This window comes from Natator depressus, chromosome 1 (genome assembly GCF_965152275.1).
Source record: "Natator depressus isolate rNatDep1 chromosome 1, rNatDep2.hap1, whole genome shotgun sequence".
Lineage (NCBI taxonomy): Eukaryota > Metazoa > Chordata > Testudines > Cheloniidae > Natator > Natator depressus.
In genome coordinates this window covers 79895745-79909190 of record NC_134234.1, presented here as the reverse complement: position 1 = coordinate 79909190, position 13446 = coordinate 79895745, and the positions used below count along the sequence as shown (strand labels likewise).

Genomic DNA, 13446 nt, shown 5'->3' with positions numbered 1-13446 from the left:
TGCTGATGAGCTCTGCATGGTCACCTGTGCCACGCTGCCCAAACAGGAAATGAAATTCAAAAGTCCCTGGGGCTTTTCGTGTCTACCTGGCTAGTGCATCTGAGTTGAGAGTGCTGTCCAGAGCAGTCACAAGGGAGCACGCTGGGATAGTTCCGGAGGTCAATACTATCAAAATGTGTCCACACTACCCCAAATTTGACCCGGCGTTACCGATTTCAGCACTAATCCCCTCGTTGGGGAGGTGTACAGAAATAGATTTTAAGAGCCCTTTACGTCAACAAAAATGGCTTCGTCGTGTGGACGGGTGCAGGGTTAAATCGATCTAACGCTACTAAATTCGACCTAAACTCGAAGTGTAGACCAGGGTGCAAAATGGCTAACGCTGCTCCCAAAACAGTGCTGGAAACAGAAAGTGTGTGCGTGTGTCACATGGGAGTCTGGGTGGAATGATCAGGTCGTTAATGAACTGATTGAAACTGACCCAAATGAACAGAGGATGCAGCAAGACAACAAGCCACCAGCTACTGAATAATCAACACGTAACAGCAGTCCCTGGGGAGAGCGGTCTCTGAGGGCCTTGGAGCAGCGTGCTGCTGAGGGCAGTCAGCCCCCCACACACACTTGAGTAGGGGCCCCCCAGATCAGCGGGGCCCTAGGAGCAGAGATTGTCATCATGGGTATTTATAGTAAAAGTCATGGACAGGTCATGGGCCGTGAATTTTTGTTTATTGCCTGTGACCTGTCCATGACTTTTACTAAAAATACCCATCTCTAAATCTAATCCTTACTTGTAATAAAATAATGATGTGAGCATGTAACATTTTTGTATTCTAGGTTAAACAATACAGGAGAAAACCAATGCAAGTTAAGACTCCTCGTGCCTTGCCAACCATGGAAGCTCATCAAGTGATTAAAGCCAATGCTCTGTTCTTGCTGTCCCTGAGCAGTGCTGCTGAGCCCAGTATTTTGTGCTATCATCCTGCAAAACCATTCCAGTCGCAGCTTCCCAGTGTTAAAGAAGGAATTTCTGAGGACTTTCCCATTAAAATGCCATGCCTCTATCTGCAGACTTTAGCAAGGTAATGAAAGCTACTCATGAGTTCATAAATCTGTTTATTCATAATGTTTGAATAAAAATAAAATGTGTATTTTATGTACTAAACTAAAATGTATATATAAAAATGTGCTGCTCTCTGGAAGCAGTCTCATGCTTCTTTGTCATCTTGTCCCCTGACTTTCTCTCCATCTTTCATGGTATTTTCATGTCTGTTTAGATTGCAGTTGCTCCAGGGATCAGAGCTACTGAATTTGGGAGGTACCCTAACACACTTTTGGATGCTTGATTAATAATTCTTAAAACTTAAATTTCAGTGATTTAAGAACTTGGTAGCAGAACTCCATAATAAGACTCACATTATGACTTGAGCCTAATATACATAGCCCCTCAAACCTTCACTCAATTCAGAGCATATAAGCATGTGCCTCTTTGTATTTCCCAGTATATTTCAATTTAGTATATAATGTTCATGAGCTCTAAAATGGTTCAGGATGAAATGAGGAAATTTGGTTCTGCAATAAGTAACATCATCTTGAGAAGCCCTGCTGTTTGCGAAACATTAGCAAATGATAAACAAATCCACATCCTTCAGCACCATATTAACATTTACATTGCTTCAGTTTCTAAAGGCCACAACCAGGTTAGGCTCAAATGCAGTAGATGTACAGACATGGTAAGTGACAATAATTGCTAGCTAATTGGCCTGGAAAGGGTCAGTTGGTTTTGAAAACTCTTTTTTTTTTCTGCGTTTGTACAATGCCCAGCACAATGGGGTTCTGGTCCAATAGGTTTCTTAAGCACTGTGATAATACAAATCATCATCATCATTAGTTTAAATATCTACTTTAATGCAGGCATCATCATGAAAACTTTGTTGTCTATCAAGATGACAACCTCTTCCAAGATGAGATGAGATATCTGCGTTCAACTTCAGTACCTGCACCATACATATCAGTCACTCCTGATGCATGTCCTAATGTCTTTGAGGAACCAGAGAGTAACATGAAATCCATGCCACCAAGGTATGCCAGTGTAGTTCTTGATAACTGTTAGCTAACATACTAGCACAGCACAGCACTGAAGTGAACACAAGGGTAATGGGACTTGTTGCTGCAATAGGTAGCCAAAATACCAAGTCAGCTCAACGCTTGAATTATAGCCATAACTTGTATACGTTTTTGGCTTATAGGCTACCAGAAATCGTACTTCTTTACAGAAAGACAACAGTCTCTCATATCTTTTTGAACACCAGCTCCAATTCTGTTCAAAACTTTAAACTAATTCATATTATTTTATTTTAACACAGAATTGCTGCAAGTCTGAACTTTGGCACTAAAGCAAACAAATGGAAACAAAATCTGGGATATTTCATATATCAGGAGGACATAATCAGCCACAAAAATTTTACATATTTTTTTCTATGTCATCGAACTTGACATATAAAAACAAATTTATTGAATGCCAATATTTAAACATGACCACCTTCTGTAAAGATAACGAGGTATCTGGTCAATAGATCTCAAATCTCTGCTCTAACAGGATTATCTTGGTGTAGCCACCTTGCCCCTATTGAGACTTGGGGCAGTGGGGCTCTCCCATGCCCTGTGGGAAGATTGGGAAGCGGGAGCTCTTCTGCAGACCATACGAAGTTCACACAAAGTAGGGAGTGAAACGTTCCAGGGGCTTGGCAACAGCAGATCAGAACTGGCTGGGAAACGTTATTTCCCACACTAAACAAACTTTTAAATTTCATGTAGGAGGCCCATGGAGTTTATAAATCTGTGTCTGCATCATACATTTGTGTATCTGAAACTCAGTCATCTGAATACTTTGGATGCCTCTCCTTGCCCCTCCCGCCATGAAATACTTGGATAGTTTAACTTGTTACATCACAATTATATATTTTAAGAAATACAAGATACACGTATATGTTGAAAGAATTTGCAAGAATTTCTTTTTGGCCATACTATATGAACAAGTATATGAGTTCATCTAGTTATTACTATTACGTTGCATAAGGTAAATTTTCATACATCGGTAGTATTGCCATTAACCAAATGTATGCTGCTTTCTAGTCTGCTTCATTTCCAGTCTTTAAAGCATAGTTTTTTAATGATAATAGTGTAGTTCTGAATTTTGTCTGAGTTATGTCATCACTGAAACTTAAAAAAATAGTTTTTATGACCTCACTGATTTCTTTGAAGTTTGGAGACCAGTCCAATAACAGATACAGACCTGGCAAAGCGCACAGTCTTTCAAAGATCATACTCAGTTGTTGCATCAGAATACGACAAACAGCACTCGATTTTACCTGCACGGGTTAAGGCCATTCCCAGACGAAGAGTCAACAGTGGCGACGCAGGTAAAAATAGACATCTCAAAGCAGAAAAAGTATTTCCACTTTTCTAAAATATCTATTTTTAGTTTAAAAAAAAGTAAATGGAGTTTAAGGACAATAGGATTACAGTTCCTCAGTGAAAGACTGTAGGGGAAAAAATTACCGTTTGTGATAAATATATGTAATTAATGGAGCTGGGCAGACTTTTTTCAGTGAAAAGTCCCTTTTCCACATCAGACAAAGGGTGAAAGAAACCTCCTCCTTCTCAGTCTCTGGTTACTTTGTGAATCTAGTCCTCCTTTGCTTTTGAAATGAAAAATTCCGGGTCGGTCAAAATGAAATGTTTTGGTTTGACCCAGTTCAAAACTTTTTCAATTCACTGAAAAGCTTTCAAAATGTTGTTTTCGTTTCAATCTGAAATTAAACGTTTTTTGATACTTTGGAATTGACGGTGAACCAAAAAATCCATTATTCACCCAGTTCCAAATACCAATAGCTTGTCAAACATTAACCGCATGTAAGTTATGAGAAATATGCAGAGCGTTAAGAGTGGCTCAGGAATTTATTCAGGTCTGAAATAAATTCCTGGGAGTTTTCTGCTTGGTTTTAAAACTCAGGAAGTATTCTTGTGATTTTTAATGTCTGCTTACCCTGAAGTGAAGCACAATTTTTTCACTTCAGGGATTGTATTATATTGTTCTACAAGGAAAAAATACTATTTTATAAATACTAGCAAACTAATACTTTGATTTTTGTAGCTGCAGTAAAAACAATTACACAAAGAATCTAATATATATATTTCTTTATACTTTTAAATAGAAGTGGGATCCTCTCTCCTGAGACATCCATCTCCTGAACTTTCTCGGTTAATCTCCGCCCACAGCTCTCTTTCTAAAGGAGAGAGAAATTTCCAGTGGCCAGTTCTGGCATTTGTAATCCAGCACCATGATCTGGAAGGACTTGAAATAGCAATGAAACAAGCCTTACGGAAATCTGCTTGCCGAGTCTTTGCTATGGAGGTATGAACGCATTAATGGATCTAACTGTAATAAAAATGACACATCAGTTACTTATCCTTCTTCCAGAGAAGTTTTGAAACAAATTTTTATATTAAATTAAATACTAATACAAAAAAGAGAATGCTCTTTTACTAATCCCAAATTGAGACTTCCAACAAGTTTTAAAACAAGTCTAAGTAGCCATAATATCTGCAAAATCAGAAATATAAAAATAGAAATGTTAACTGTAAATGTGCTAGTTTGGATGGTCAGCAGTGTTTCTTTAATCTTTAAATGTGTCTAAAGGACTTTTTTTTTTTTTCAAGCTTTGTTTTAAACTGCTGTTCTGTAACAGAGTCCACATGATCGCCGCATGATCAGTTAGTGTGTGTCAGGCTAGAGCACTGTAGAGTCGCCCCTCAGCTTGCCGCACACTGTCTGTGTGTACGAGCCGTCAGTGTGGTGTATTCCCTATGATATATTTACATCATTGTAAGAAATAGTTTATAGCTTAATAAAAGGGCTTGTGCAGCAGTGTTTTTGATAACTTTTCAAAATACTAGTGCCTCTCCTGTGACATGTTTAAAATGAATCTTTTTGTTGAACTCTATATCCATATCTCCAACTTTCCTTACCTAAATTATAACTTTCCTTACCTAAACTATAACTTTCCTTACCTAAACTATAACTATCTACATTTGTTTTAGGCTTTTAATTGGCTTCTCTGTAATGTCATTCAAACAACTTCTCTTCATGATATTTTATGGCATTTTGTGGCTTCACTGACTCCTGCCCCTATGGAACCTGAGGAAGACGAGGATGAGGAGAACAAAGCAAATAAAGAAAATGCAGAGCAAGTATGTGAGATTTTAACATGCTACGCATAAAGTATATTATGGAAATTGTAGGTATGACTGCACAAGTAGTTTAAAAATATTTTCTGAATGTGTAAAAGTGAAAACAAAGATTAATCTTGTATGTTGTGTAACTTTTAGTGAAAAACAAAATCTTAACTATGGAATGGGAAATTTTAGTTCACTTTTTTCAAGAACATATCTATGCAGTATTTGTTTTTGTTGATCACCCTTAAATTTAATTAGCTTTTCATGACTGCTGAATGATATTCTGCTGATCCATTGTAGTTTTGTTTTGTCTTTGTTTTAGTACATTGATTTGCACTTAAACTGTTTAAAACATTCTCTCTAATAGAAAATGCTGTTTTTGACAAGTACAGTAACTGAAAACTATGCTTAGATTGCATACCAGAAAACTGAGGGAAATTTTCTCTAAGAAACTCTATTATTCTTAGGGCTTGTGTAAACCACAGGTTATGCTGGCGTAATTTATGTCGTTCAGTTGTACCACCTCTCCTGTAGAGGCAACTATTCTTTTTGCTATAATGAAGTAGTCTTGCAAAACTCTCCTCACCCACTTGACTGGGATGAGTAATTTTCTGGCAGGCGAGTAATTGGCAACAGTTTTTCAACTTTGTAGTTAAGTGTGTTCCAGGATTTTTTGCAAAGCTTGGTAATGAAATTATTTTAAATTAAGCTAATGTATGTGGCCTTGACTTGTATTTGAATTATATTTCTTCTCTTTAATGGTGTGATCTTGTGATGAAAAACACTACTGTAATGTATACTCTTTTAAAGTAACAGATTTCAGGTAGTGTAATGATCAGTGCAAATAGCCTCTACCAATAAATGGTGCTGTATCTCTCTTACTGTTAGGTTGTAGTCTTGTATATTACATTTCTATATCTGATCTGGGAGTAAGGGGAAGTGCAGACCCTGGGGAGTTGGGGGGGGGGCAACTCTTGGAGGCTTAAAGATGCCTCTGCCAGGCCTACAGAGTGACAGAGAAGAACTGCTCCCTGTGATGGCTTGGAATAAAGTTGTGGTGAAGCCAGGTCATCATGCAGTAATGCCCATAAAGATAAAGGACTGCTGTAGTGAACCTGAAGGAGGGTGTGAAGCTACAAATATCCAGTCAGGATTGCTGTTTAGCAGATCTCTGTATTGAGCTGGACCAAAGGGTGAGTTCTGGGTAAGAGCAGTTAATGTCACTGACTAGGAAGTGCATCTAGTGAAAAATCAGACCTTGGAGACAGTATACAATGGTTGATATCTAAAAACCTCTCATGGGGCAGAGATTAAAAGATGTAAAAGAGCTATGTGTTGACTTGAGAGATGCTGCCAGAGAAGGTGACAAAAAGAAGTGGTTAGAACAGCAGCTCTTATGGTATGCTAGTGTGTTCTCCAAGAATAATGAAGATCTTGAGAGATGTGATCAGGTACTGCCTCGGATTGTTCTTAAGTGAGGGAGCGTTCCTGCGAGGCAGCTCCAATATCTGATTCCCCTGGTATATTAGCAGTAGAAGAGAAGCTACATCATATGCTGCATGATAGCCTGATTGCACAGTCTACATCATCTTGGGTATCTCCAACTATAACTGTGAAAAAGCCCAAAGGAGACCTGAAGATATGTTCACTACAAGAAACTTAATTCACAACATTTTAAGATAGTTACTCCCACATAGCAGACTCCCTGGATAAAATGTCAGGAGCAAAATATTTTAGTAGTTTTGATTTGGTATTTGGATTCCATCAGATTAAAGTGGCACCTGAGAATCAAGAAAAAAATGCCTTTGTGACACACTGTGGATTGTCTCAATTACTTATTAATGCACCAGGATGTTTCAGAGGGTAGTAAATGACTTAACCCAAGTTTTGAGAACTGAAGACCTCCTCATGTACTTAGATGACTCTTTGTTTCCACAAACCCCATTTAAATCCTGACTCCTTAAAAAGTTTTAGAATCCTTTCCACTTCTACCAGATGCTCCTCCCATGTTTTGAGTTCACATATATTGACTTGAAAGGCTCACTACCAGAAATACCAGCTGTAAATCAGTATTTGCTGGTCTGACACCCTCTCAAAGTATGTGGTGGCGCAACTACTGAAGCATAAAGGGTTGAGACAGTTACAGCTGCATTGATGAAACATGTAGTATTGCAGATCAGACCACCAAGCTGTATCTGTAGTGATCGGGGAAGAAATTTGAACCATGGTTATTGCACAAGGTTTGCTGACAACTCCAAATAACCAATGTGAGGCCCAATGTCCCTCACTCTGCGAGTGATGTAGAAGTGGAGAGAGTAAACCACACCACTGGTTCCATGCTTAGCATCTGTCAGTGAAGTCCAGCAAGACTGGAATACAAAGTCATCTTTACATATAATGCTGGCCAGCACTCAACTATCTATTACTCTCCTGATAAGATTATTTTTGGACTCAGCAAACCCATGCGTCACTGTGACTTGATGTTCAGGCAGCAAGAATCAACTCGCAAGGTCCCCTGCATCTACATAGGTGGGTGACATGGCAGAGTCGTATATGAGTGATGTGGGGACAGCATTCCAGAAGATGGAGAAACAGATGAGCCGGAAGCGAGCATGCCAGGCTTAAATGCCAGGAAATAGGGGAATTATGTGCCCATCCAGGAAGGGGAGAAGGTGTGGAACCTTATGCAACTGGAAAAAGCAACCTGGAAAAAGTCCCAAACTTCCTCTTTTTGTGGGGGAACCTTACCCAGTAATTAAAAAACTAAACTACTACTAATTTGAGTGATTGTCCCTATGTGTGGTACACTTCAGGTTGTGCATGCACTCCATATACCCGGGACCAAAGATTTTTTCCTAGTAATATCTGTCTGGTTTTGGAACTCCCCTCCAGGGTGGGGAGCGAGCCATTGCTGTACCATTCCCGCCCTTCAGCCTCAGCCTTCCAGTGGTTACAGGACCAGAGTAAGTCAAGGATCACTGGTTTAAAAAGTTGCGTGAAGTGCCACAAACCCTTCTCAGTCACAGACTTTCACAACCTCTGTCTGTACTGCTTGGGGAAAACCCACTTCCCTTCCAGGTGCAGTATCTGCAGATCATTCCCAAGTAGAACTAAGCATTCTGGGGAGTTTTGACTCTGTAAGTTCATCATGGAGGAGGCTATGAAGGTGGGATCAATCTCTGATGGGGAAGACCCTCCTGTCTGTTGGCCTGAAGAAGGTAGCAGTGACTCCTCTTTGTTCCCTGGCAGCTCCAAAACCAGCACCCCTGAGAGAGTCAGAGTGGAAGGGGCAGGGGGAGACAACTGCTCCCACAAGGCCAAGAGGGAAGGTTTCCTGTCCAAGCTCTCTACAAAGAGGCAGAAGTCCCTGTCCCATTCCAAGTCATTGGGAGCTTCCTGGTCCATAGCAGGACCAACCAGTACTGGGAAGAAGCACACTGGGTCTTCCTCACAGGGCAAAACAGCAGCACCCTGCAGTATTCGGACTGCTGCTTCAGCACTGTAACCCACATCAGCACCACTGGATCTGATGTGGCTGAGCCAGGGACATGATTCCATTGACTCAGGCTTAGTTCTTGGCTGCAAGCTACCTTTTAGCGCTCCTGAAAGTGGCATCACCACTTCTTTGAAGATCTCAACACCTGGAAACAGGACTTCAGCCAGTATTGGTATCCCTGCAGTACCTCTCTTTGTCCCTGTCTACAAGTAGGGGTCAAGCCAGACTAGTACCGTCAAAGAGAAGAGACACATCATCACTGCCTCCTCCAGTCTTAAGGGCTCCCCCGCTGGATCCAGATTCCAAATCTTCAGAGACAGAAAAGAGCTATTGGACACACCTACTCCCAGACTTTGCCCCCTAGGGTCCCTTAAGGAGACTCAGGCTGGACAGAACATTGGGAGTCTCCACGGTATCTCACTATTCTCACATGAGAAAATACCCTCCGTATAGCTTCTGGCACCCAGACCTATGCCATGGGGTTATGAAATTCTGTAATGGCAGCATTGGGGCCCAGGATATCCATGAGACTACTGGCCGATATAGTCACCTCATGAGATAAGGAACCCAAGGAGATCCAGAGCTCCCAGAGGAGAGAAGAGCTTCTTCAGCCTTATCAAGAGGCATAATTTCAGCAGCATGAGGAAGACAAGCAACAAAAACAGGAGGATTCTTAACTGGTGACCTTTTTCTCCTCTTCCCCAGACAAGGCAGTGATTCCAGCTTCTCCACCTGTGCCCTGATGATTCTAAGGCCTTCCAAGTCTTGCTTTAGAGGGTGGCATAATCACTTCAAACCCCCCTGGAAGAGGACTGGGAAACACCACACAAACTAGGAGTGATACAACTAGTATCTCTAGCAATAAGGGGAAAGAGATTCTACTTGAGGTAGGTTTCAGAGTAGCAGCCATGTTAGTCTGTATCCGCAAAAAGAAAAGGAGTACTTGTGGCACCTTAGAGACGAACAAATTTATTTGAGCATAAGCTTTTGTGAGCTGTGCTGTAGCTCACGAAAGCTTATGCTCAAATACATTTGTTCGTCTCTAAGGTGCCACAAGTACTCCTTTTTACTTGTGGTACTTCCTTGACTCCAAGAAGACAAGGGGATGGAGACTCATTCTGGACCTCACAGAGGTGAAAAGTTTCATCTGCCACCTAAAGTTCAGAATGGTGACCCTGTGGTCAATTGTCCTGTCTCTGGATCCAAACAATTGGTTCATGGCTCTCAATCTCAGAGTACCTGTTTTTCATGTGGACATACATCCAGCACACAGGAGATTCCTGAGATTTGTGGATGGCCAACAAAATAACCAGTACAGATTTCTCCTCTTTGGACTCTCGATGGCACCAAGAGTGTTCACCAAGATATTGGTGATGGTTGCAGCTCACTTTCGCTATCAAGGAGGGATGGTTTACCCTTACATACCTAGCTCCTAAAGCTATGATCTTACCAGGAAATACAAGAAGAAACCACCATGCTTCTGCATCTGTTTGAGAGGTTGAGTCTCAGAGTGAACCTGGAGAAATCCACCCTGGAACCCACAGAGTCAATAGAGTCTATCAGGGCAGGGCGAGGCTGAATGATGTTACATTGCTTACCAGACGGTTACATCTTCTCCATTAGTGGACTCATACAGAAAATCCAAATGAGCTCCAGGATGTCCGTACAGTCCTGCCTGGCACTTGTGGGTTATTTGCCAGGCTTCATCTCAGGTGTCTGAAAGCCTAGTTGTGGACTGTTCATATTCTGGACAAGCACAGTATTGACAATGCTAGTCATGGTTTCTCAAAATGTCTTAGCCTCCCTTATGGTAGTAGGACAGGGGAAAGGTGAAAGGGACCGGGGGTGGGGGGGTGGGGAGATGTAGTTCAACTCCCCACTTCCGACAAAGACTATAACCCCAGGCGCATCCTTCTTAGGTTGTAGAGTATACACGGAGTGGCGGGTAAAGCAAGGGATTTTGTCTCTTCAGGAGCCTATGCTTCATGTCAATATGCAGGATGGGAAGTAGGGGGTAGATTAGGATGATGGGTTGAAGGGTTTGTAAAGAGGTACAAGAGGCAGGGGTGGTTTGGAAGACAAGGAGGGGAGAAATTGGGGTGTACACTCCAGCTGGTTTGTGCTACTCAGATGAGGGGGGGAAAAAAATAGCTGTAAACACGGCTTAATGGACCAGTGGGCTTCCGCTTTTTACTGCTCCAGAGTGGCATAGAACAGCTGGTACATACTGATGAATTGGGCCATAACCTGTTTAATTTTTCCAAAAAAATTAAGGTTGATATTTCATATTTTAAAATAATTAGAAATATCATGTGGTAACATTCTCTTTTCAGTTTCTTGTTCGTGTTCATGTATGAAATTTTTGATTTTAAAAAAAGCCTGGGAAATTCCCAGACAAAAACTACATTAAGTTGGTAAGAAGGTTAAGAATATGTTTCAGAGTAACAGCCGTGTTAGTCTGTATTTGCAAAAAGAAAAGGAGTACTTGTAGCACCTTAGAGACTAACCAATTTATTTGAGCATAAGCTTTCATGAGCTACAGCTCACTTCATCGGATGCATACTATGAAGTGAGCTGTAGCTCACGAAAGCTTATGCTCAAATAAATTGGTTAGTCTCTAAGGTGCCACAAGTACTCCTTTTCTTTTTGCGAATATGTTTCAGTAATTTTAAGATAAAATACATTTTAAAAATGTTGTAAAAAAAACCAAGTTTTTTTAATAAACCCAGGAAATTCAGAGTTAAGTTTAAAAAAGAAATGAAGTATGGTAAAGTATAGCATTGCAGATTTAGGCACCCAAACAACCTTCACTCTGCTTGGTAGGGACACTGGAAGGATGGAAAGAAAAAAGCTAATGGGACTTTAAATTATCAATTTAAACTAATGCGGGACCGCAAACTCTAAAATGCTTATATTGCATGGTGTCAATCCTAATTGTGCATTTCTGTATTTTAACCTCTTTAGATTTCTTTTAATGTTAACTTTATCTCTGTCTTTCCGGCAGTTTATAACAATTCGTTTGGGAATAGTCACAACATCCCCAGGATATATTTTATTCTAAATTATTTGTATAAACTCTCAACCTGAACTGTTTTAATGTTGTTTTTGTCTGTCTATATATATTTATTTTCTGAAAGCCACTTAATAACAGAGCCAGTGTAACATATTTCCTTTGAATCTTAGGAGAAAGACACAAGAGTATGTGAACATCCACTGTCAGATATAGTGATCGCTGGTGAAGCAGCTCATCCATTGCCCCATACTTTTCATCGTCTGCTTCAGACCATCTCTGATCTTATGATGTCTCTCCCCAGTGGTAGTTCATTGCAACAAATGGCCCTAAGGTAGGTACAAAATAGGGGAAAACTCTGAAAGGCCCAACACATCCAAGCATTGTAAACTACCTCATTAGAAGATTTTGTAATGTATTTTAGAAGTCTGAAGTGCCTGGTATGCTATTTTAAAAAGGAGAAAAAATGTATTTATTTAACCCTGGCATAAACAAGGGGTTTATAGAGAAAAATGTATTTGATTTTAAGTTTTGTACCATGTCCATTACTTTTAGTGTAAAAATAATTAGATCACTGTGTTCTTTAATGTACATGCATAAGCCGTATATAGCTTAAATACCTTTTGTTTGAAAAATCTGTCATTTGGCTATTCCCCAAAATTTTCTGTATTCTTCATTTTGCTATTATAGCTACCATAAAGGAATATATGGAATAATTATTATTGAATTCAACTCTCGTGTGACTATAACAAATATTCCTGCTTTAGACTTTTCGCAGTGCTAATGAATATTTCTTCTTGCCTTCTTCAAAATGATACACAATATGTTTCTGATCCTGATGTTTCCTTTCAAAACGTTTATAAAGCTTAAATTTTTAAAATTATGCAATAATTAAAATAATGTACCGTATATGCTCATTCATTAGCCCATTCTTTTATAAGCCAACCCCCAAAGATGGATAGGTAAAAATAATAAAAACTGTCTGACCCTTTCATAGCCGACCCTATATTTCAGGGATTGGCAAACTTTGGCTCACAGCCCATTAGGGTAAGCCGCTGGCGGGTTGGGACGTTTTGTTTACCTGGAGCGTCTTCAGGCATGGAGCCTCTCAGCTCTCTGTGTCCGCAGTTCGCTGTTCCCAGCCAATGGGAGCTGCGGGAGGCCTGCGGACACAGGGAGCTGAGAGGCTCCAGGCCTGCAGACGCTCCAGGCAAACAAAACGACAATGTATAGATATTCAATTCAAAGATTTCATAGAGTTTAAAATCATCAAATTTTGGTGTAGACCCATTTATAAGCCAACCCCCACTCTTTGATGCGTCGCTTTTTTACCAGAAATATTCGGCGTATGAACGAGTATATACGGTAAATACTAATGGTGCTTGCAAGAGTGCACTAATATTGAAAACATCTTTTAATAAACTTATTTTTAATGTTTTCAGATGTTGGAGCCTCAAATTCAAACAATCTGACCACCAGTTCCTGCATCAGAGCAATGTCTTTCATCATATTAACAACATTTTGTCCAAATCTGATGATGGAGATAGTGAGGAGAGCTTTAGTATCAGTATACAATCTGGCTTTGAAACCATGAGTCAGGCAAGTTTTATATCAGTAAATATCACAAGTTATCAAAATGAATTAGTAGATAACCTTCAGCACTATAATCAAGCTGTTTTAGTTTTCAGCAATCATACTTTATTAT

At 40.1% G+C, this 13446-nt stretch overlaps 1 protein-coding gene across 12 annotated transcripts in view; it reads left to right on the top strand.

Annotated features, from left to right (window-relative positions):
* MYCBP2 (MYC binding protein 2) overlaps positions 1 to 13446 on the top strand; it is a 409657-nt gene that overhangs the window by 347383 nt on the left and 48828 nt on the right. For all 12 annotated transcript variants that reach the window (XM_074962231.1, XM_074962238.1, XM_074962204.1 and 9 more), the window contains 7 exons: positions 835 to 1079; positions 1912 to 2079; positions 3262 to 3419; positions 4215 to 4414; positions 5101 to 5250; positions 11915 to 12075; positions 13184 to 13340. In XM_074962231.1, the coding sequence (XP_074818332.1) occupies positions 835 to 1079; positions 1912 to 2079; positions 3262 to 3419; positions 4215 to 4414; positions 5101 to 5250; positions 11915 to 12075; positions 13184 to 13340 (1239 nt within the window). The remainder of the gene's footprint in view (positions 1 to 834; positions 1080 to 1911; positions 2080 to 3261; positions 3420 to 4214; positions 4415 to 5100; positions 5251 to 11914; positions 12076 to 13183; positions 13341 to 13446) is intronic.